The sequence below is a fragment of the Triturus cristatus genome, chromosome 4_1 (assembly GCF_964204655.1).
Source record: "Triturus cristatus chromosome 4_1, aTriCri1.1, whole genome shotgun sequence".
In the NCBI taxonomy this organism is placed as follows: Eukaryota; Metazoa; Chordata; class Amphibia; order Caudata; family Salamandridae; genus Triturus; species Triturus cristatus.
In genome coordinates, this window is record NC_140585.1 from 518,188,203 (window position 1) to 518,212,420 (window position 24,218).

Consider the following 24,218-nt stretch of genomic DNA (forward strand, 5'->3'; position numbering starts at 1 on the left):
ATGATAGTGGCAATAGTCAACAATGGGAAAATAAAAAATGCACGAGGAGAAATGTGTGCGAGTTTTGAGAGACCTAAGGTACGGAGAGAGAGAGTAAGAATGGGGCGGCAGAGAATCATACCTATTTAAGGCAGAGATAGAGGGAGGCATACAGCGACTAATAGAAACAGCGCAATCTAAAGAAAAAAAACGAGGAAATGCTTGTTTATGTTAAACGGAACTTGTGTTCAAATATGATGCCAGATTAGACATTTACCCCTAACTTCTAATTTAGCGGGTTTATAAATCTTAGCTGTCACATGTTTGTCTTCCTTGAGGTCAACATGTATTTACTGTATACAGTGCTTCTGCAGAGCACCATCTGCTCACCCCGGCTGATCGAGTTGGTCCTCTACTGGTTCTGTCAAGAAACACATCTGAGTTTTTACATCTTCGGCTTCCTGCAGAGAGGGAACCTGACAGAGGAAAGAAAAGGTCTTATTGAGAATGCTTTCTCTGCAAACACACAGTGTATCAACAAGCCTGATTTCTTGCAACGTTCTACGTACTAAAAGGCAGCAGAACATAACCCAGACTTTGACCATCCATTGGCTAGAGTGAGCACGAGCCTGCAATGACTCAACCCCCATTATATTCCAAAGGGCTACATAGGCAAACAGCAGAAGACTAAACAACCTTCGTATACAGACATGCAAGGGTGCTTATTGGCCAAATTACAGGCTGTTGGATTGTTGAATGTTTGTTAAAGCAGCACTGCTTGCTTCTCTTGGAGTCCTTCCTTCGAGCATCTGCTTGTTTTTATATATTGCGAAAGAAGGATTCAGCTCGCTGCCACGTCAGACATGGTAGAGTTGTGTAGAGACAGAGATTGAATGTTATTATGGTGGGCATAAAATTATGGCCCGAATTGCACGACCTACCAACATTGATTCCACAGTTTTCGGTCTTATAAGCAGTGTGTCAAAAATAAATCCAATCCAATAACACATGCAAACAGAGGCATGTACAAAAGCTGTTAGCACGAATGTGCACATTAAGTCAAACATATTGGCTTTGCCAATGCTTCTTTTATTAATATCACACAATGCTGTCAAACTTATAATGCTGTTGCAGACAAACACCAGAATATTGAGTTTGTGGTGATGGTTGTAATGGTGGTGGTGGTGATATTAGTGGTTGTAATGCTAGTAGTAGTAATGTTTGCTAAATACAACAAAGCGGAGGTTCATCAGAGAGCTCACGCACAGACTCAGGCATTTAACCTTTGTAACATTTGTTAATACACAAAAAACACCAGCAAAGGCAGAAAGAGTCAGATTGACAGGTTCCTTGTAATCAGGGCCGGCTGTAGGATGGTGCAATAAGTGCCATGGTACTAGGGGCTGACTTAAGGGGGCGCTGTGTTGTCAAATGTATTGCGGATTTGAACGTACCTGCTGCAGCGTTCCTTGCCTCCAACAATTTTCAGGCAACAATAATATCAAGATAACTCTGGTGATTGATGTACCGTCTAAAGAGAGATCAAGTTTTGCTAGTGGAAGTTTTGGCTCATCATAAAGTAGCACAGAGGGTGAATATGCCTGCTGCAAAGGACGTGTACCATGCAGATCGCAGAAGTGCATATCATGTAAATAGTTCAGTGGGTTACTGCTTTTATCGGCGAGATCATTTTGTTTGTTACAATTTATGAATTAAAATCCTAATATAGAACAGTTACCTATTAACTGTCAGCAAAGAGCTGCATAGAAACTGCAAGGTATAGGTTGGAGCTTTATGATTTTTTTACCCGGTCTTTCATTATCCTAATGTTGCAAAAATAGTTAATTTGGGTAGAAATCAATTCTTATTAGTATAGACAACTCGCAATCATAGTGGTACATTTAAATTCTGAGGGGCAGATTTAAAAGAACTGGCGTTTCCCTGCATATTAGCAGGGATGCGCCAGTTGAATTGCGACCCATAAAAAAAACCCTGCGCCACTATGGAATGCGCCGCATTTACAATGTGGTGCACCGTGGCGCAAGGATAGACAGATGCGTGACGCATCTATTCGGCGTAAGGGCAGCGCATTGCTGGAGTTGTGTCGCAGGTGCAAGGTTTTGACGTAGTGGGGTCGTAAAAGCGACTCAGTGAAATCTTGTAGATTTCACTGCGTCACTTTTATGAGGCTTTCCTGCGTGGGAACGCCCACCCTGCATACATTATACCTGACGCAGGTATAATGGAGCGCAGGGCTTTACAACGTGACCCATCTCCCTAGATGCGTCACGATGTAAATCTGTTGCAACATAGGGCATTGCTTACGATGCCGCTGCGTCACAGAAGTGATGCAACCGTTGGCGTAAAGTTGCCACAAGGGGCTTGTAAATCTGCCCCAGAGTTTTTGCTACTCCATATCAAACCATCTTTAACTATACTGCCTACCAGAATGGTTGTCATGTGACTCCTATACCTCGTAGTCCTCCTTCTTATGTAACATTTCTTATACACTGATTTAAACATGTGATTCATTGTCTCTGTGTAACGTGTGTGATTTACAGTGCTCTGACTACCAGCACTGGTATGAGTAGTGCTATAAATGATAAGAAAAGAATATGAGAGAGAGTGTTTATGGATACTTGATAGTCACTGTTAAAGGGTGGTGGTGAGGAAATTCATGGAGAAGAAGGTTATGGGGGGACGCCACCAAACATTGTCGCACTGGGTGCCACCAGTTCTAAAGGTGGCCCTGCTTGTAATCATCTTGTCCCCCCCATTAGAAGTTAGGATACATGCAAAAACAATCATGCTCATAACGCAAGCACCCTTGCACCACAGTGCAAGGGTGCTGGCATTGGAGCTAGACAGGCTCAAGTGTGCTAGTGCAGATAGAGAGCTGAAGAGTGCCATATCTTGTTGACTGTGCCAAGATTGCCGCGGTGTAGGAGCTTTCCCTTGGAGCTCCGGGTTTGGGATCAACCAAAAGGTTAATATCCTTGCTTTTACCTGATCACCCGCCCCAAATCCTCATCGCATCTAACAACAGACCTACCTACCTTACCCTGATTGCGCCGATGAATGGTTCCGACCTCCCTCTCGCCTCTCACCGTCAATGCCCATCGCCAGGATTGTACCCAGCAGTTCTGAGTTCGCCTCGACTCTGCCTCCAACTAGGACTTCGAGACCTGTGTCGGTCTGGTGAGTTGGATCCAGCCCGCAGCACAACCCATAGTCTCTCCTGCCCGTGGGCCAGGATCGAGCCCCTCCGGCCTGGTGGCGCCGAGAACGAGCCCACCGGAGTGGTACCGCAGCTCTGTTCCATCTACTGACTCCGGTGAGTCAGAGACTGCCCGCAGTGCAACACAAAGCCTCTCCAGGGTCGAGCCCCTCCGGCCTGGTGGCGCCAAGAACGAGCCCTCTGGAGCGGTCCTGCAACCCTCCCCCCTTACCTACCCACGTACAACCCAAAGACTCTCCTGCCCATGGGCCAGGATGGAGCCCCTCTGTGGTGCCAAGAACTAGCCCCCCGGAGTGGACCCGCCGTACAACCCAAAGACTCTCCTGCCTGTGGGCCGGGATCAGCCCATCTGTGGTCCCCCAGCTCAGCTCCTCTACATCGCAAACTGACTCCGGTGAGTCGGAGCCTGCCCGCAATGCAATCCCAAAGCTCCCCTAGCCCTTGGGCCCGGATTGAGCCCCTCCGGCCTGGTGGCGTCATTAAAATCTTACCCCCAGGAGCTGGCCCACAACTTATCTCCATAAAATGCCTGTCGTACAACACAAAGCCTCTCCTGCCTGTGGGCCAGGATCGAGCCCTTCCGGCCTGGTGGTGCCAAGAACAAGCCCCCCCAGAGAGGTCCCACAGTACTTCTAAACTAGCTCCAGTGAATTTGGAGCCTGCTCATCCGCCGACCAGACCAATAACATGGACGGAGCTATTCTGCGGACACTATTCGCCATCCGGATCTCACATGGGACTACACTCTGTGCGTTACTTGTCTCCCAACAACCTACTGCTACATAAAGTGCCACCTAACGCTCCTTTCGTTACTTCATGAGCCCTCCTCCTCCCTTCGTCAAAACCTGATGGATGTACCTCCACCAGCTTGCCGATGCTGGTATTCTCGGCCCGTCAACAATCTGAGCCTTACCGATCCTGCTTACAGTCGTCGTTGCTTGCATCCTTGGCCCGCTAATTACTCGGAGCATTCCTGCCCCCGTATATGGCCGACGCTGTGAAAGCCAGCTCTTCATTGTCTCTGGTCTGTCTGTGCCCGGGCCCACTGCCAGCCCAGCCCTCCTCCCGAACGTAGATGCTCTCTACGGTGCGCACGCTCCCATCACTGATAATTCGCTAACCTGATCTCCCTGGGGGTAAGTGCCCGAATATGTCCGATTACCCGAGCCCGCACCTTATCTCCGAACTGATGACTAAATTTTGAACGGCCTAAAATGGTCGCTCCCAATTACCAAGGGAGCTAGTGCAGGACGTATGGGCCTACTACATTACTAGTCTAAACAAACTGGCCTCTCCAGTCTGCTGATTGACTCCCTAATACTTTTGGGCTTACTGTAAGAGCATAGTTGGTGGGCCCCTGACCTCTTTAGAGTTTAGGGTATACACTGCATATAAATGTTTGATACTGCAGTTAAATGTCTCTTTAGAGTTTATTGTATATACTGCATATAAATGTCTGATAACTACCACCCCAGCCTGCTGCTCGATTCCTGATTGCGACTGGGCTTTCTACAGGATCGCACCTGGCCTGGCGCTTCGTTTGCCCTGATCTCGCTCTAAGCTGGAACGACCCAACAGCGGAAAGTATCGCCTTTCCTGATTGTGGCAGGGCTTTATATAAGAACGCTCCTGGTGCCTCTATTGCCCTGATCTCGCTCTTATTCTGAACGACCCAACAGCAGAAAGTATCGCCTTCCGCCTATGTTAGGTCTCTGATTGTCTATATTTAACTGCTAATCAGTGTGATCCTCAAGACAGGAAGCTCTCTTCACTTCAACTCTTATACCGATCTCTCTTCCATCAACCATGAACCCACCTAACCCCACCTGGAACTCTAATCTTGTGCATTATGGACCCAACTCCTGGTCCATTAACTACCCAGACAAAATGACCAGTAATGCTAAAAAGAACTTCAAGCACAGTACTCTAAAACAACACCCCGAAACACTAATAGTAGATAACTACCACACAGCGACCAACAGCAACACGAAAACTAATTTCACTTTTTACACTAATCACCCGACTAAATGGAAAAACACCTTCTTTCTTCACCTTCAAGTCGCCAAATCAGTAATCATTCCCTATGGTGAAAAAATCTCTACAACAATCTCCCCTACCTTCAAAGGGGAACTCACCATTTCCATCTACAGAACTGGAACCATTCTCATACAGGCCACTGACCAGCACCTCACCACTTTTGACCGCCACTTCCCCACACTACTCTCCTGGTTAACTCAACTGAGCCTTCAAACCCTTTCTCCCCAATCCCCCTCCACCCTCACTAATAGCGTGGAACTGATCCAATCTCCCTGCCCTGAAGACCCACTCTTCAACTCATGGACATCCACCATCACTCACTACAATCACACTACCCCTATCATTACTCTCCGTCGCCAAACACCCACCATTATTACATCAACTGATCACACCAGGAACAGCAAAATCACAATTAACAAACACCACAAGGCTGATCTAGACAGCTCGGACACTAACCACAGCCCTCCCACGACTGAAATCACCACAGGCACTCCCCTCTTGACCCCCAATAATCTGAACCCTCCCTCACAAACTACCCCTTTCTCCAACACAGACCCTTTTCCCCCGGCCCTAACTAGACCCACTAATCCTCCTCCGAACACCTTGAATGGGAGCATTACTAACCCGGCTCCCCGTGTCCAACCTCTCCCCTCTCCTAATCCTACTGATTCCGTCCAATCCCTGACCCCTGTTCTCTCTCCATAGACCCAAGTCATTCTCGGCCCCTGCCAAAAACATTAAGCTTTTTCAGCTCAATAACAGAGCAACTGAACAGAATGGATCGGAAAATTAACTCCCTTGCTACCGATTTCCTATACTTACAACAAGACCTTCTCAACAGGATCAAGCCACCGTGCTCCCTCTCCCTGGGTAGATTTGCCCCTACCCCCCTCAATACCTCTCCCATGGCCCCACAGAGCACTCCTCGAACCTCCATTCCGTCGGCGAGTCAGGCACTTCGACCCAACCGGGATCGCCACCCCTTTTCGGTACCGAAACCTGATGAGATCAACGACTCTTACCTCGCTTTGAACCAGAATACTGCCCCTTTCTCCATCCCTTTTATTGTTGGCACTAACAGAATCCATAAAACTATCCACTCACCTAGACCTCCTGCTCAATACACCTCTATCCACTTAGCTCCCCCCATCATCGATGCTCTCCGCCATCTCTCTTGCATGATCCTAATCTGCAGATCAGCAGTACAACACGCCACTGACATTGCTGAACCTCTACTCGCTGAATAAATAGACATCGCTTTCCTCACAGAATTAGACAGTTATAAGATAAAGCAGCAAGGTTATAAATGAGTGCACAGCCTGGACTTGTCACTTAGCAGTAGTGAGAGTATTGCCCACCTCAAATGGCCAGCTGCTTAGATGACCATAAATATAGCATATGTACACAAGTATGAGAGGCAACACAAAACCAAAAGTATTGTATGGATTCAAAGTGAACACTGAGTGCTGAGTCCACACAGCGGTTGAGTATTTTCAGATGTTCTTTAATCCAAAATTCGGTGCAACCAAATCTGCAGCTAACGCGTTTCGCCCAAACATGGGCTTCTTCAAGGCAAGGTTAATAGAACGTAAGCACACGTCAAAACATTCACATAGTAGTGTGACGAAGACAGCTGGACCCAGAAACAGAATTCTGGCTCAATGTCCACTTCACCCCCATTCTTGACATTCTCACCCCTCCAGGGTACAACATCATCAGACAAGACAGGCCGATCAAAACTGGTGGGGGACTAGCCATCATTCACAAAGCTGGAATACAGATTACCAAACTTAAACCTGCATTATACCTATCGTTTGAATACCTGGGTGTCGAACTCACTACCAAGGGCACCTCACCCATCAAATTTCATACCATCTACCATCCTCCTGGAGAGCGTACCCTCTTCACCAAAGAACTAACAGACCTAATAACATGTTTCTCCCTGACAGACACAAAAGACGTGTTCCCGGGTGACCTCAATATCCACTGGAACGACCCAGAAGACTCCACTGTCCAGAACCTATCCAACCTACTTGAAATATACAACCTCAAACAACTCTGCAATGAACCAACTCACATCAAAGGTGCAACACTGGATGCGATCATTACCAAAAATGAACTGGTCTCTCTGAGAGCGATTTCTCCCATTGACTGGTCCGACCACCACCTCATCCTGTTAAATTTATACGCACTTGTCAGCCACCAACCTATTCGTGATGACAAACCTAAGCACTGGACCAGAAACATCAAAGAAGCCCCTTTAACCGAACTGGAACCCAGGATTTATGCCCATCTACAACTCCAACTCTCCACCTGGACGGTCGATAACATCACTACACACTTTAATTCAACAATGACAGAGGTTTTAGACCAAGTAGCTCCACTCAAACTCAAACAAATGAGGTGAATCAAATCTAAACCCTAGTTCAACGTGGATCTTAACCCCTTGTGCGCTCATGACGGAACCACGCCGTCATGAGCACAGCTCGCCCGTGACTCATGACGGCGTGGTTCTGTCATGAGCATGGCGGCGCCGAGCTCACCCCTCACCCCCCCAGCGCTGCGGCGGAATTCGGGCCGCAGCGAAGGGGTTAATAACGAAAGGCGTCAACTCAGACAAACGGAAAGGTCTTGGAGGCATAACCCTTCGACCTTGCACAACTTAGATCTGCTCGGCTGGCATACAAAAAACAAATTTTAAGTGAAAAGGCGTCTTTCTTCTGCAGCCAACTAGATCTGGCAAAAAACAGACCAAGAGAACTCTTCAACATTGTCAAAAGCCAAACAAACTGCACTCCCTCTCACGAAATCAAAGCCACCAAAGAGCGATGTGAAGAAATTGCCACCTTCTTCTCTAATAAAGTCTCAAAAATTGATCAATCCTTCATCCAAACCTCAAATGCTCCTTCACTCTTAACCTGCCCCCCTTTAATCACCCCTGACCAATCAGAAAGACTTCTTACCAATGACAATCAGGTCTGCCTCCAGCTAAAAACAATGCACATTGGTCCGACTTCAAGCTAATGTCGGAAAACAAGGTCTTCAGTATAATTGCAAGCCTAAAACGTTCTTCCCACACTATGGACCCCCTCCCAGCCACAATTCTAAAAGAACTCAACCACACAATTTCCCCTTTCTGGACACAATTCAAAAACTCCTCTATCATTTCAGGCTGTGTCCCAAACTCCCTTCAACTAGGACAAATCACACCCATACTCAAGAAACCAGGGGCCGACCTTAACGATCTCAAAAGCCTCAGACCTATCTCCAACCTCCCGTTCCTTGCAAAAACATTGGGGAAATGCATTCTCCACCAACTCAACAAACACATTGATGAGTTCAACCTCCTCGACATCTTTCAATCTGGATTCAGGAAGGGCTGTGGCACTGAAACAGCTATGCTCAACATCTCTGAAGATATTCAAAGGGCTTTAGATGAAGGTGATTCCTGCCTACTCATCCTTATTGACCTATCTGCGGCATTCGACACAGTAAATCCTCCAGCTCTTCTGGAGACCTTGAGGAAGCGCTCCGGCATTAATGGCACAGTACTAAAATGGTTCAACTCCTTCCTTCAGCACCGCTTGCAACAAATTAAAATCAACTCCTGTCTCTTGAAGCCACACTTGGGGTCCCTCAAGGCTCGATCCTCTCCCCTCTCCCCTTCCCTCTTCAAACTCTTCGTGGAGCCCCTCACAATCATCTTGAAAAAAGCAGGAGTGAATTACCACCTTTACGCAGATGACACCCAAATCTATTACAAAATCAAATCACCCAGCGACATCTGCCACCTCAATGTCACTCTAACCGAGATCCAAACTTGTTTCAACGCTAACCACTTAAAGCTCAAACCAGCTAAAACGGAATTAATTCTATTCACTCCAAAAAGTAACCACCGTCCAATCCAAGAGTGGCTCAAGAATCTGGATGCCCTAAACTGCCCCCTCGTGCTATCCGACTCAGTTAAGTCTCTAGGCATTACCCTTGACAAGAACTTATCAATGGAGGCCCACATCAAAAACTCTGCAAAAGGTGCGCTTTTCACACTAAAACACCTCAAGAAATTGAAACCTTTTCTTCCCAAATGATGACCTCAAGACAATAGTTCAATCCCTAGTTCTCTCTAAAATCGACTACTGGTACGCCATCCTGACAGGGACTCCAAAAGCTCACCTAGCCCCACTAAGGGCAGTGCTGAACATGGCCGCTCGACTCATATCTGGGGTAAAAAGATTTGATCACATCACTCCAGCTCTTAACTCCCTCAACTGGCTTCCCATGGAAGGGAGGTGTATTTACAAGCTGGCCTGCATCACACACAAAACCTTTCACTCTCCGTCCCCCAACTACCTAAACAACAAACTGGTAAGAGCAGAAAAATCCAGAACTCTGAGAAGCTCCAACTCACTCCTTCTTATCCCTCCGAAACTGAAAAAGAAAACCACTCTGGAAACGCTCCCAGGATGTGGAAAGCTCTCCCTAGAGTCCTCAGATGCAACCCCGCCTTCTCCTGTTTCAAAAGGGACCTGAAACTCCATCTCCTCAACAAATACTTCTCCGTCCAACGTCAACGAACCTAGACTTCAATATCTGAGTGGACTCCTCTCTCTCTTGACATTCAAGGATAGTTGGTGACCGGACTGTCTTAGCCACCTTCGTTTGTTTTCTCTCCCTCCCCTGCACTGTTTACCTATTTTTCATGTTGTATTTTTATCTCTGTTTTGCTTCCTTACTGCCTTCCTACTATGTAATGCAATTTTCTTCTGTCTTTACTGTGTGTATGTATAGCGCGCTGATACCCACGGGTCAAGCTAGCGCTATATAAAACTTTGTAAATAAAAAAATAAAATAATATCTTAGTATCTATGGTTCTGTTTAGCTTTTTCCTTTTCACACAACGCAGCACCGAAACTCTGCCCTGCATGAACTTTTAGGGAACATACCCCTGAATGTATATATGTTTGTCCTTTTTAGGTCTCGCCTGCATACGCTGTTGCTGCAAGAGGTATTCTTTACTCTAAGGGGCTTGGATCCCACCCATTGCTGACCATTTCTTGCTTTATTGTCGCTGTTCTTTGCTTCCTTCTAATTGGCCAGCGAATGACGGCTTCACTTCCTCTTCTGTTGTGTGGAGTATGGACCAATTACGTATTCATTTAGGTTGAGTAGTGTACTTCCACTGTCCATTCACTACTAGCTCTGTGATTCAGGTACTATTTTCTTTTTTTGCTTCCCTTCCTATCACCCACCCATTTTTTTGCAGAGTTTTATATAGCTCGAACTTGACCCGGAGTACACACATTCATTTTTTGTTAGGCACGGGGAGATTAAGTGATTTTGCCCAGAATCACAGGATGTTCAGCGTCATTATCGAGACTCGAACCCAGTCCCCCAGGTCCGAGGTCGAGCGCCCTAGTCGTTAGGCCAACTCCTCTCCCCTAACCCATTACCCATGCTGCTTTTCTCCTCCCACCCCATGCTCCATGTTGCTCCTTGCCCTTCCACCTTGGTGCTCCCGTTGTTTGTTTCTTCCCCTACAACCCCCATGCTCATGTTGCTTCTTCCCTGCCCACTCCCATGCTCATGTTGCTTCCTCCCCCTTGCTTCTTCCCCCATTTGACCCCCTCACTTCTGTTGTCTGTGTTGATTCATCTATCCCACCCAATCCCTCCCATTGTCTGTGCTGCCTTCCCCCTCATCCAACATAACTAAAAAAAAAGCTATGACATGGCCAGCACTGGCCCCACCATACCGCTTTATTTTACCATACCATTCCCTCCATTGCCCGTTCCGGTTCAGCTGTGCAAAATGCCTAACAGCCAATGGCTCTCCCATAGGCAAGATCTATTGGCTTTACCAATGCTTGTTGATATTGACATGGTCCATAAACTCACTGGAAGGTAGTTAGGCATCCCAAACGAAGACCTATGCACTGTAAAGCAAAATGACTTTTGCTTAAAGCTCAGTGTCTATACAAAGAAAGGGAGCTATTTATAAATCTCTAAATAAGATTCACAAATCAAAATAAAGGGGCAGAATAACAAAAATACATTTTCATTTACAGTAGAAATTATGGGTCTGTTTACGAGCTGGTTGGTGTATTCTGGCCTGTGTGTAAACCCCTGTTTTGCATGAGTCGGAATTACGAGTTAGTTATCAGATGTGTTAAATACCTCAACCGTCTTTAAATTTCGGCAGGTCAAACCTGCCAAAATGTAACTGGGAAAAGAGACGGTACTTACTGTACCATGAGGGTTTTGGTGCGATAAACACCAATATCCGTATACTGTTCCTCGCAAATTCCTAATAAGTGCTTTTTGTCCCCCAAAGGATACCGTACCCGTGGTATCGTTCCATTTCAGGTGCACTAAAATCAGGCCCTATGTGTCCTCGGCTGCCTCCCGTCCACATGCAGCTCGAATTCCTTTGTGTGTTGAAAGTCTGTTCGAACACAAAGTGACTTGACACTCTTTGATATACATTGAACATTTGACATTTTACAATTATATTGTTTTAATAGACTTATTTGTGTTTACCCTGTCATTATTCAACGTTTATGATGATATAAGAATGCCTTTACTTGGCTTACTGTGTGCAATACAGCACATTCATAGGTAAAAGATAAACTACGGCTAACATTCGTCGTTTTACTGTTAGAAGATATTGACCGCCTTTAGTGAGAAGAAAGGGGGAGACAGAAATAGGGCCTAAGAATTAATGACACCCATTTGTGTAACGTCGTTATGGGGCCTACGTTACAGCATTGTGTGTTTAAGCTGGAAATTCGTCAAGATGCTATCATCACAACAAAGTAAAACAACTGACAAAGCAATAGAGATAAGTGATTAGCAGTGTACCCTTGTTGGGCAAAGACATACAAACAGCAGGCACTTTCTGAAGAAAAAACAAATCAGCAATTAAGATGTTATCACGTCAGTAAAGAAAACAAATCAAAGAAAAACACGCATTTGTAATGCAGTAAGTCTCGCATTTGCTAGAGTTTGACCTATTGGCATTGTAAATGACAATGCCCTTTATTCATTTTATTTTTCAAAACAGATCAAGAAAAGGCATTGTTATTTACAATGCCAACGTTTTAAACTCTCGCAAATGCAAGACCTATTGCGTTGCAAATGCTTGTGTTAGATGTAATCATGGAATGAGGTCCAATTAACAATAAGACGAGAAGTTTCCCACAGAGAATCAAACTTCTTTTTTAAGCCACCAAGCCCTTTGTTGTTGCTAGTAAAGCGCACTTGCTGTTTTTGCCCCTTAAAACTGGAAACCATGCTTTGTTTTAAACACACAAACTGAAAATAGGAGTCCCCTCCTTATTAAAAAAAGAAAGCATATTATAAAGGTAAAAGCATAATTAAAACATTAAATAGGAACCAGTATAATTAACCCACACAAATTGACCCGCTGAGTGTTTCATTAATATTTGTAAAGAAAAAAGAAAAAAACATGCTTTGTTATAAACACCCACACTGTGCACAGTAATAAACCCATTTAGTGTTTTGGCGATATTATAAAAAGAAAGTCACACAAACACAGACATAAAACAAAAAAGCATGCTTTATTATACACACGCAAAGTGCCCACATTAATAAATACACTCAGTGTTTCATCTGTCCCAGGAGAAGGAGGTTTATGCAGTGCTGCCACAAGATTAACGTGAATACAAATTATGCAACAGCCAAATATATGTTATAAGTAGGATCACCTATAATATGTACGCGAGTATAATTTCTATAAAATGTACAAAGAAACAATATTATGTATTGTATTGTATTGTAATTGCATTTATATAGTGCTTACTACCCTTGACGAGGCGTTGACATGCTTTTACGGCGAGTAGCACGCTACTCCGGAACCCAAAAAAGATTAGTGGTGAATTAGCATAGTGAAATATGAAATTATTTTGAGTGATGGATATGTTAGTTTGTTATTTGGATCAAGAAGGATAGTGGAGGGATAGAAGAGGAAAAGGTTTGTATTTATATAGCGCTTGCGATCCCAGATGAGGTGTTGAAGTGCTTTTCGATGAGTAGCACGCTACTCCGGAACCAGAAAAGGATTAGTGGTGTATTAGTCTAGGGAAATTTGAAATTAATTTGAGAAGTGGACATGTTAGTCTGTTATTAGGATTGAAAAGGATAGTGGAGGGATGGAAGAGGGAAGAGTTTGCATTTATATAGCGCTTGCTCCCCTGATGAGGTGGTGTAACACTTTTCGGCAAGTAGCACGCTACTCTGGAACCCAAAATGGATTAATGGTGAATTAATGTAGAGATATATGAAATTAATTAGAATTGAGCGGTGGATATGTTAGTCTGTTATTTGGATAGTAAAAGGAATAGTAGGGAGATAGAAGGAAGGAAGGATCTAGAAAGTTTTTGTTTGTTTGTTTGAGTTGATAGCAGTAGGAGGCAGCTTGGGATGAGTAAGGATGAGGTGGAGAGGGAAAAGTCAGGGTTTAAAAAGGATTTTCGGGGAGATTTGAATAGTAAACAAGGTATGAGATGATGCAAGGTGGGTTAGAAGAGGGACTGAAGGTTAGTTTGATGATTATAGTAGTAGTATGGGGTTTGGGATGAATGAGAGTGTGGAGGTAGAGCATATATTGAGAGAGGTGTAGGGTGAGAAATAGTTGGAGGGAGTAGTGGAATGAGGTTTGAGATGAGTCAGCGTGGAGGTAGAGGATATATTGAGAGCAGTAAAGGTTGAGAAATAGGGTAGTGCATTGGAGAGAGTAGTGGAATGAGGTATGAGATGAGTTAGATGGGTTAGAGTGGAGGTAGAGGATATGTTGCAAGAGATATAGGGTGAGATATGCAGTAACATAAAAACATGTTAAACATAGAATAATGTAACTATAAGTAATATGTACATTTGTTAAGCAGAACTAACAAATATCTATATCTTTAAAAACATAATTATTATACATGTTTATACAAAGCAATACACTTAGGTAGGTACACGTCTGTAGTTTAAATAAATGCTTATATAGAGAGGTATATGCTGTATATTTATGTTACAGTATGGTGGTTATGTGGCAAAGGGCCAATTTTGAGTAGACTTCTGAAGATAAGGTGGTTATCCATGGAAATGTGAGCAGTGGAAGGATACAAGTCAGCCAATCAAAAGGATGGTAAAGAGGCTAAGCTCTGGATGAGAGCCAAACACAAGAAAAGCAAAGAAAGCCATGAAAAAAGAATAAAGAAATATTATTGACAATGAAGCCAACCACCGGAATCAATGGGTGGGCTCAAAGAACACTACGTTTTTGATCTAGTCCAAAAAAAATATCTTTAATAGCCAGACAGGTTATATAGTCTGGCAGGTGCGACCTAAAAATGATTAAATTTACCTCTCTAGGGGTAAACTGTTAGCACAGATGCAGATTACCTAGAGGATTGAGAGAGCAGTCTAAACAAGTGGGAAATTTGACCATACACAAAAGTAATTTAGTGATGGACACATCTCAATATGCAGTTGAGTTTAAGGAATAACGATACAAGTCTCAACGTGCACTGATGATTACTGAGTGAAAGGGCAAACCTAAACATGCTTAGTAGCGGTAATCCTTGACATGTTGTGGGCAACTTTAGTATGATGGAACCCAGCTCAGGTGAAATGTTTGCAGTGGCATAAAATAAATAATTATTAACATATTTACAATATTAGCTTTACTTGTGTCTGATGCTTAAGTCTGTACTTTAGCTGTAACCTGTCTGAATCCATGCATTCACCCTTTCATGCAGTCACTCATTATTATAGCCATTCATCCATGCCTTTACTCCTTGATTCCTCCATCAATGCACGTAAGCATTCATAATCCATTCACTCACTCGCTTTTTGATGTATTAATTCAGGTATCTAACCACTGATGCATTGTCACTTTCACTCACTCACCTCTTCATCTAGGCACACAGAGACACAGGTTTGCCAGTTAACAAAAAGCATTTTCACTTACAAGATAGCTAGGTCTATTGGACTTGCCAATGCTTATTGTCATCATATGGGCATGTCTCTGGAGAGTGGTTTTGTGTGCGAGGAGGTGCAGATACTTTTTTGTAAGGCAACAGGCTGCGCTGCTTGCGTCAGTGGCTTCGTTTCACTATTTTGGAGAGGCTGAAGTATTCCTGTGTTCACGCTTGCTCGTTATCTATTTACACTTGTACTTCAAAGTCGCTTGTCGTTCATTTCATTTCAGAATGTATCATGTTTGTGCCTGGCCATATATGGATGCTTGCTGTATGGGTGTGCTACGTGTGGGCTTAATCGCTTGAACATTGTCTTGCTGGGTGCGATTTACGCATGTATTTACTTTGTCAACTGTGAGCTGATTCGATTGACGGAAGTCTGTGAGTTCCTGTTGGACTCATACCTTGTTTCATGACTTTGTGTGGTAGTATCCTTAGGGCTAGAACTGGGCATGCAGAGGAAATGCTATGGACAGAAATGGCCACCTTACCCTCTTCAATTGGGTAGACCCGCAATAAACAGGCATCACATAAAATCACCATTTCCTAAAAATAATAGAATGAGAAAGTCATGTATATAAAATATCTTATAAATGTGCCTTACTGGTGGGAATAGAAAAGATCAATGCAAAAAACATCAGGTGAAAGATGAAAGACACACCTAACATAGTAACAGTACTGTTGTGCATTTGAAAACTACTGTGTGCTGTAGACGGTACTGAGGCAATGTCAGCGTGGTCAAATAAATGTACGAATCATAATAAAAGCTAATATGACAAGACATTACCCCAAGAGTGAAATCAGGGGTAACGGTATTAAAAAACAGTCTGATTGTACTGGAATGGTTTTAAAAACAGGACTTTGAGCCAAACGTCAACAGTTTCTTAGGCAATCGAAAGCCAAAACGTGAAGTGAGAGGGTTCACTCAGCTTGAGGTAAGAATTGATGCACAGTTGATGATGGTGCACAGCGCACAGCTGACTGAATAAAAACAGACAGAGGAGGAGGGCTTTCTGTTTCTGAAATCAGGGCCGGCTTTAGCACTGGTGGCACCCTGTGTGACAATGTATGTTGGCGCCCCCAAAGACTCCCTCACTACCACCCTTTCACAGTGCCCCCTCAAGTCTCCATAATCACTCTCTCTCACATGTATTTAATTAGTTGTATGGCACCTCCTATACCAGTGTAGGGTGTCAGAGCACTTTACATCACTGTGATTGGGCGTCAAGGAGGGACACGACACGAACTCTCGGTAAACGGGGTTTTATTGAAATAAGTTTTCTTTTTGTCCGGCTGGTTAGTCTTTCCCTGGCAAAGGTTGCTGGATCCGTGATGGTGGTGGTATCCGAGGAGCGCAGGGGTGGTTCTCTCTTCCTTCCCTCTAGGATGTCGTCAGCGGTTCCGAGGTGAGTTCTCCGGATGCCCCAAGGGAGAGAGAGATAAGGGACGATATTAGCTTTGTGATGTAGAGGCGCGCAGCCCTAGCACCCAGGACCGGGGAGTGAGGATTCACCGTAGTTGTGAGGGACTAATAGGGAAGTGGTAGAAAAGGTGAGGGGTTTTTTCAAGCTACGCCGTGAAGGGATTTTTACGGGTTGCTCGAGTGACGCGGGTTCTCCCGCCTTCCCATCCAACCCGCTACCCGGTCCCGTACCTGTCCGAGCCACGCTCCTCCCCTGGGAATGTGGCAGGGCGCTTCACGGAGTCCGTAGCCGCCGGGTCTCTCGTCTCTCCTTCCTTCTGCTTCCTCGGATGTCCTCTCTCTCGCTCCGCTATTCTCCTCGTCACCGTTGTACTCTGACTCGCCTTCGTCCTTCCTCCGGGAATCGCCGTCCGTCCACTTCCTGGTTCCGCTTCCTTTTGAATCTCCCGGCCTCGTGACGTCGTCCCAGGGCGGGGCTTGAGCGCCGAGCTCGATCCAGTTAAAGGGCCCGGTCCCGGCCGGCTGAGACTGTTCTTCTATGTCTGTTGCCCACTCATTCTGTGGAGAAGGAAGAAAGTTAGGGACCCTCGTCACCGGTGTCCACCAGTCCGTACCCTCCTGCGTCCCTGGTGCTACCCGAGGGGCCCCGTCACATACCACCCCCCCTGGCCGCTCCCGCTCGGGGAGAGGCGTGGACCGTGAGAGAAAGTCAGCGGCACAATTGTCCCTCCCCTTGCGGTGTAGCACCGAGAAGGTAAAGGGCTGCAGGGAGAGGAACCAGCGGAGGACCCGGGCATTATTGCTCTTGTTCCTATACATCCACTGCAATGGGGCATGGTCCGTGTACAGGATGAATGGCCTCCCCTCCAGGTAATACCTCAGCTTTTCCACCGCCCACTTAACTGCCAAACACTCCTTCTCAATAGTGGGGTAGGAGCATTCCCTAGGGAAGAGCTTGCGGCTGACGAAGAGAACAGGGTGTTCAAGCCCATCGTCAGCCATTTGTGATAAGACCGCCCCTATCCCGGTGTCCGAAGCGTCAGTAGTGAGAATGAACTGCTTCAGGAAATTGGGGGATATGAGCACGGGTGCCGAGGTGATGGCTTCTTTTAGCTTCGTGAATGCCTGCATAGTGTCAGCTGAGGGATGCCTGAGGAAATGCAGGGGGCAATCTTTACGGAGAAGATCAGTCAAAGGTGAGGCTAGGTCAGCAAAAGAAGATATAAAGCGTCTGTAGTAGCCAATCAACCCCAGAAAGCCCCTCAACTCCTTTCTGGTGGACGGGAAGGGGGTGTCTACTATAGCCGTGACCTTTTTTTCCTGTGGTGATATGACTCCATCCCCCAGGACATATCCTAAATATTGTACCTTTTGGAATGCCGCTCGGGATTTCCTAGCGTTAATGTGCAGTCCCGCTCGGCGGAGAGCCGTGAGAATGGTGGTGAGATGGTGTAGGTGTTCCTTCCAGGAACGGCTGAACACCACAATGTCATCTAAGTAGGCTGAGCAAAAGGCGGAGTAGGGCATCAGCACTCGGTTCATCAGTCTCTGGAAGGTTGCCGGGGCCCCGTGGAGCCCAAAAGGCAGGACCGTAAACTCGAAAAGCCCAAGATCGGTAGAAAAGGCGGTTTTTTTTCGGTCTTCTTCCTTAAGGGGCACCTGCCAGTACCCCTTGGTGAGGTCCAACGTGGTTATGTATACGGCATCTCTGATTTTCTCGATTAGATCGTCAACTCGGGGGATCGGGTAGGCATCAAACGCAGATATGTTATTCAGCGCTCGGAAATCCATACAGAACCGGGATGACCCGTCGGGTTTGGGAATCATCACGATGGGAGAGGACCATGGACTGGTGGAAGGCCGGATGACCCCTAACCGTAACATATCCTTCACTTCATTCCGGATGGCTTCTTGTTTTGCAGCAGGGACTCTGTAGGCCTTTTGTCTCACTATTTGTCCGGGGGGGGGTTTCAATTGAGTGTTCTGCGAGGTTGGTTCTTCCCGGGGAGTCCGAGAAGATATCATCAAAGGGTCGAAGGGTCTCTCTCAGTTGTTCCTTCTGCTGGTCCCTTAGATCAGGGTTTATGACCAAGGAGCCCACCGAGGAGGTATCCGGGCAGTTGGTCGGTATTAAGAAGTGGGCGGCTGTCGGTGGGGTACCAAGCCACTTCTTAAGCAAGTTAATGTGGTAGCTTTGAGTTCTGGAGGGGGTCACCTGTAGCTTGTAGGTGGTATTTCCGATGGTATCCGTTACCTGGTAGGGACCCTGCCACTCACTTCGGAATTTACTAGTGCTGGAAGGAAGTAACACGAGGGCCCATTCCCCCACTTGCAGCGTTCGCAGTTTCTTTCCGTGGTCGTAATATTTCTTTTGCTTCGCTTGACTTTTTTCCAAGTTGGAATGGGCGAGTTCTCTCAGCTTTCCCATTTTGGACTTGAGTTGGAAGGTATAGTCTAACAAAGACCGATGGTTTTGGTTGTCTTCGTTAATCCAGGCATCTCGGGTCATCTCCAACAAGGACCGAGGCTGTCTCCCATACAGCAACTCAAAAGCCGAATATCCCGTGCTGCTTTGGACTTGGGCCCTTAGAACATATAGGGCCAATGGAAGTAGCCTGTCCCACTCTCCCCTTTCTGCTGTCAGCATCTTCCGTAGGGTGGACTTTAAGGTGCGGTTGTATCTCTCCACCAGCCCATCCGTCTGGGGATGGTACACGGAGGTATGTAACTGGTGGATATCCAAGGTCGTACATACTTCTTTCATGAGGCGGGATGTAAAAGGCGTCCCTTGGTCCGTCACCACCTCTTTAGGGAACCCTACGCGGGAAAACAATTCGATCAACTTGTCCGCCACGTTCTTGGTGGTAGGGGTGGTTAGGGGAAATGCCTCGACGAACCTGGTGGCATAATCCACGATGACGAGAGCGTGGAGGTGACCTCTCTTGGTGCGAGGGAGGGGACCTATCAAATCCATGCCCACCCTCTCAAAGGGAACCCCTATGATGGGCATGGGTTGTAACGGGGCGGCTAGGGGCTTATAGGAGGTTTTCTTCTGACAGATTTCGCATGTTTGACAATACGTTTCGATGTCTCTATACACCCCTGGCCAATAGAAGAATCGTAGTACCCCGCTAGTGGTTTTCTCCCTCCCTGCATGTCCCGCCGTGAGATGTGTATGCGAGAAGAAGAGGACCTGGTCCCTAAATGGCTGGGGTACTAATAGCTGGGGAGTACTGTCTTTAGTCCCTTACCTGTATAACAGCCCCTCTTTTATGATAAACCGGGGATAGGTGTCTCTAGAGGATGTTTGGTTGAGGTGCGCACTTTCCCAGGCATTAAACAGAGTGCGATCGTTGGACTGGGCGAAGCGGAAGCTTCGGTCTATTATCCAGGGCTCAGCGGTGACTAACTCCGAGGCAGGTTCCTCGCGGTCCCCTTTCACTTGGGATAGGGAATGCTTGAACATTGTGAGAAAGTCGGGGTTATCTACACCCAAAATCAAGTCTTCCGGCAGGGACTCCACCACCCCCACCTTCACCGTACATGTGGGTCCGTTGATGGGGGTCAAGGGAATGAGGGCCACGGGATAGGGCCTGACCTCCCCGTGTATGCATCTTATGTGTACTATTTGTTGGGACAGGTATTGGTGGCTCAACACTAGCCTTTTCTGTACCACCGACTGTCGGCACCCTGAGTCTAAAAGGGCGTTCAAAGTGAAACCATTCATCCCCACACGTACGTAAAATGAGGCACCCATCTCAGCTGAGTATAGGACACTCCGTGGAAGATACCCCACATCCATGGGCTCGTCTACCCTTTTCCGCGGGCATAGTCTGGCGATGTTGCCCCATTCGCCACACTCAAAGCATTGAGGTCCTTTAGGAGGGGGCCCATCGAAACGTGTGGACTTGGGGCGGGGAATGGCTGGAGGAAGGGCTGGTTTTCTCTCGCTTCTGGCTCCCACTGGGGTTTTGAACGATTTCTCCTGTTCCAAGGGGTAAGACCGTGGTTGTGGCCTCGCGAAATACTTGGCCATGTCGACCGCTTGTTCGGGGGATAAATGGGGGTGTTGTTTCAGCCATCTCTGAGTCCCGAAGGGTAAAGCTTCCAGAAATTGTTCCATGTATATCCGCGTCATTATTTCCTCTTTGGTACTAGTCTCGGGTTTGAGCCATTTGTCCGCAGCCATTTTAAGACGGAAATACAAAGTTTTAGGATTTTCCCCCTGCACCCCTCTCTCTTTCCTGAACTTGCTCCTGTACGCCTCTGCATCGAGCCCCAGGTGTTCCAGGATGACCTCTTTAATGTCTTGATAGCCTGTCAATCCTCGGGGGTTGGCCACCTGATAAGCAGCCTGAGCTTCCCCTGACAGTAGCGGTGCTAGAAAGAAAGGCCATTTTTCTTCCGGCCACCCACAAGCCCGAGCGGCTCGCTCAAAGTTGGTCAAAAACGCAGCCGGGTCTTCTCCCGCAACGTATTTTTGTAATGACATTCCGGACGCGGGGGAGTAAGGAAGCCGTCTTTCTACGGGTATTGGTACTCCCGGATCAGCTGCGGCCTTTGGTAGGGACTCCAGGTGCGCTTTCATGGCATTTTGGAATACCTCCCTGTCCGCCTGCGCGGACGTCATCTGTCTCTCCACGGCCCAACCAAGCTTCTCTTGCGTCTGGACGAGGTGTTGCACGAGGGCCTCCATCTTTAGTTCCCCGACGGAGTGAGATGACAATCCCACTTCTGACACCAGTTGTGATTGGGCGTCAAGGAGGGACACGACACGAACTCTCGGTAAATGGGGTTTTATTGAAATAAGTTTTCTTTTTGTCCGGCTGGTTAGTCTTTCCCTGGCAAAGGTTGCTGGATCCGTGATGGTGGTGGTATCCGAGGAGCGCAGGGGTGGTTCTCTCTTCCTTCTCTCTAGGATGTCGTCAGCGGTTCCGAGGTGGGTTCTCCGGATGCCCCAAGGGAGAGAGAGAGATAAGGGACGATATTAGCTTTGTGATGTAGAGGCGCGCAGCCCTACCACCCAGGACCGGGGAGTGAGGATTCACCGTAGTTGTGAGGGACTAATAGGGAAGTGGTAGAAAAGGTGAGGGGTTTTTTCAAGCTACGCCGTGAAGGGATTTTTACGGGTTGCTCGAGTGACGCGGGTTCTCCCGCCTTCCCATCCAACCCGCTACCCGGTCCCGTACCTGTCCGAGCCACGCTCCTCCCCTGGGAACGTGGCAGGGCGCTTCACGGAGTCCGTAGCCGCCGGGTCTCTCGTCTCTCCTTCCTTCTGCTTCCTCGGATGTCCTCTCTCTCGCTCCGCTATTCTCCTCGTCACCATTGTACTCTGACTCGCCTTCGTCCTTCCTCCGGGAATCGCCGTCCGTCCACTTCCTGGTTCCGCCTCCTTTTGAATCTCCCGGCCTCGTGACGTCGTCCCAGGGCGGGGCTTGAGCGCCGAGCTCGATCCAGTTAAAGGGCCCGGTCCCGGCCGGCTGAGACTGTTCTTCTATGTCTGTTGCCCACTCATTCTGTGGAGAAGGAAGAACGTTAGGGACCCTCGTCACCGGTGTCCACCAGTCCGTACCCTCCTGCGTCCCTGATGCTACCCGAGGGGCCCCGTCACAATCACACACACACTACACAGAGACAATCAATCATAGGTGTGTAAATCAGTGTATTGGAAATGTTACATAAGCCAGAAGACTACAAGGTGTAGGAGTCACATGTCATCCATACTGGTAGACATTTTAGTTTAAGAGTGCTTGGTCTGGAGAAGCACAGACTCATAATTGAAAACATAACCCCATGGTTTGGGGTTACATTTAATAATAGAGATGTTTTATTCTTACCAAAATGAACCCTTTTTGAAACATTAAAATAATGAAAGACAGAGGAAAAATTATAATGCTCTAATCTATATCTTGCAGTTTGCATGCAGCTCTTTGATAGTTATCAGCTCATTGTTCCATGTTAGGATTTTAACATCTACACTGCCAGTAACAAAAGGATCTCTCTGTCAAAAGCACTGACTGATTTAAAATATATGCACTTTCTGATCTGCATGGTACACATTCTTGGCAGCAGGCATATAAACCCTCTGTGCTACCATAAAATGAGTTAAAACTTCCACTAGACAAAACTCCTTCTCTCTCCAGGAAGAACATGAATCACCGTAGTTATCTTGACATTTTTATTGCTGTATTAGAATTGCTGGAGGCTAGCAATGCAGCAGCAGGTGCTTTTAAAGCTATAAAATACTTCCAAGGACGGCGCCCTCTTGAAGAGTCAGCACCCGGTGCGGTGGCACCGGTCGCACCGCCCTAAAGCCGGCCCTGTCTGAGATGAAAGCTCTAGAGCTGCCAGGGTCTTGCCAATGCTTAATTAAGTAAAGGAACTGTTTTACTGCTGCTCTTTCGAGCTGCATGGCAGGCAGCCACACATTCCACTGGCACACGTTTCCTGCTCAACGCTGAGAGAACAAGCATGGACAGCTACTGGGCAGACGGAAGTGTTGATAGCGAGTATCAGCCCATGAGCCGCCTCCGACAGCTCTTCTTAATGGTTGCTTCATCAACTGTTTACCTAGAGTTGCTAAAGGATAATACAGAGGTTTATGTGGAGTTACATATATGAATACTATTAACATCATTTCCAGGAATTAACTATTTTGTGGCTGCTCGTGTCCGCTTCCGCATTCCAGAAGTATTTCCGTCATAAGCAGAAGACGCAAGATAAACGCATCACAGTTTACCCCAATCGAACTTGTTTCTTAGCCTAACAAGCGCTCTGTGCTGGCAAATAAATCATATTTATTGTTTTTGCCCCTGTGATGGGCAAACAAAATGCTCTCTGAGTTAAATCGCCAGAAGCAGAGATAGGCACACAAAAGAGAGACAGTTACAGAAATGCAGCTGTAACAAAGCTGCATTTCTGATTGACACAGACAACAGCTAATAGCCGTCACTTGGTGTGCCACCGGCCATGAATAGGATACAACAGGTCTTGCAGACAGCTCAAGTGCTGTCAAAAGCTCGACCTAAAAACCGGGACTTTCAATTGCAAGCTAAAGGTAATGGCCGATCTGCAGTGTAACAAAAGTACTGTGTAAGCCCTATCACCAAAGCGTAGTGGGATGGGAACACCAATAGATCCATGCAACCATCCTCAAAATAGCATACACTTGACATTCGGCCAACCAATGTCTTCCAGGAACGCAGATAAAGCATGGAGCTGGGAAAAGTATAGCTAAGCTCTGGTGTCAGTGGCATAACAAAACTTGAGGGGGGCCCCCTGCAAAGTTCATGGATGGGGCCCTCCACGCTCCGGACCAAGTCAGGTGCTTTAAGGCTAAGGGCCGAACTGCCCGTTCACAGTGTCAAAGAGGGGCCCCTAGAGCTCAGGTCCCTGGAGTTTTGGGTCCTCCGCACCACAGGGCTGCGGGGCCTATTGTTATTCCACTGTTTGGTGTTAAACAGTGGAGGTTAGATTGATGGCACCACAAAGGAGAAGAAAAATAACAGGAAAAGTCAAAGATGACAAAATTACCACAAAAGTCAAATTTGATGAGG

At 46.7% G+C, this 24,218-nt stretch overlaps 1 protein-coding gene across 2 annotated transcripts in view; it reads right to left on the minus strand.

Moving 5' to 3' along the window:
* LMNTD1 (lamin tail domain containing 1) overlaps positions 1-24,218 on the minus strand; it is a 1,465,565-nt gene that overhangs the window by 145,636 nt on the left and 1,295,711 nt on the right. For both annotated transcript variants that reach the window (XM_085652774.1, XM_085652773.1), the window contains exon 16: positions 370-455. In XM_085652774.1, the coding sequence (XP_085508900.1) occupies positions 370-455 (86 nt within the window). The remainder of the gene's footprint in view (positions 1-369; positions 456-24,218) is intronic.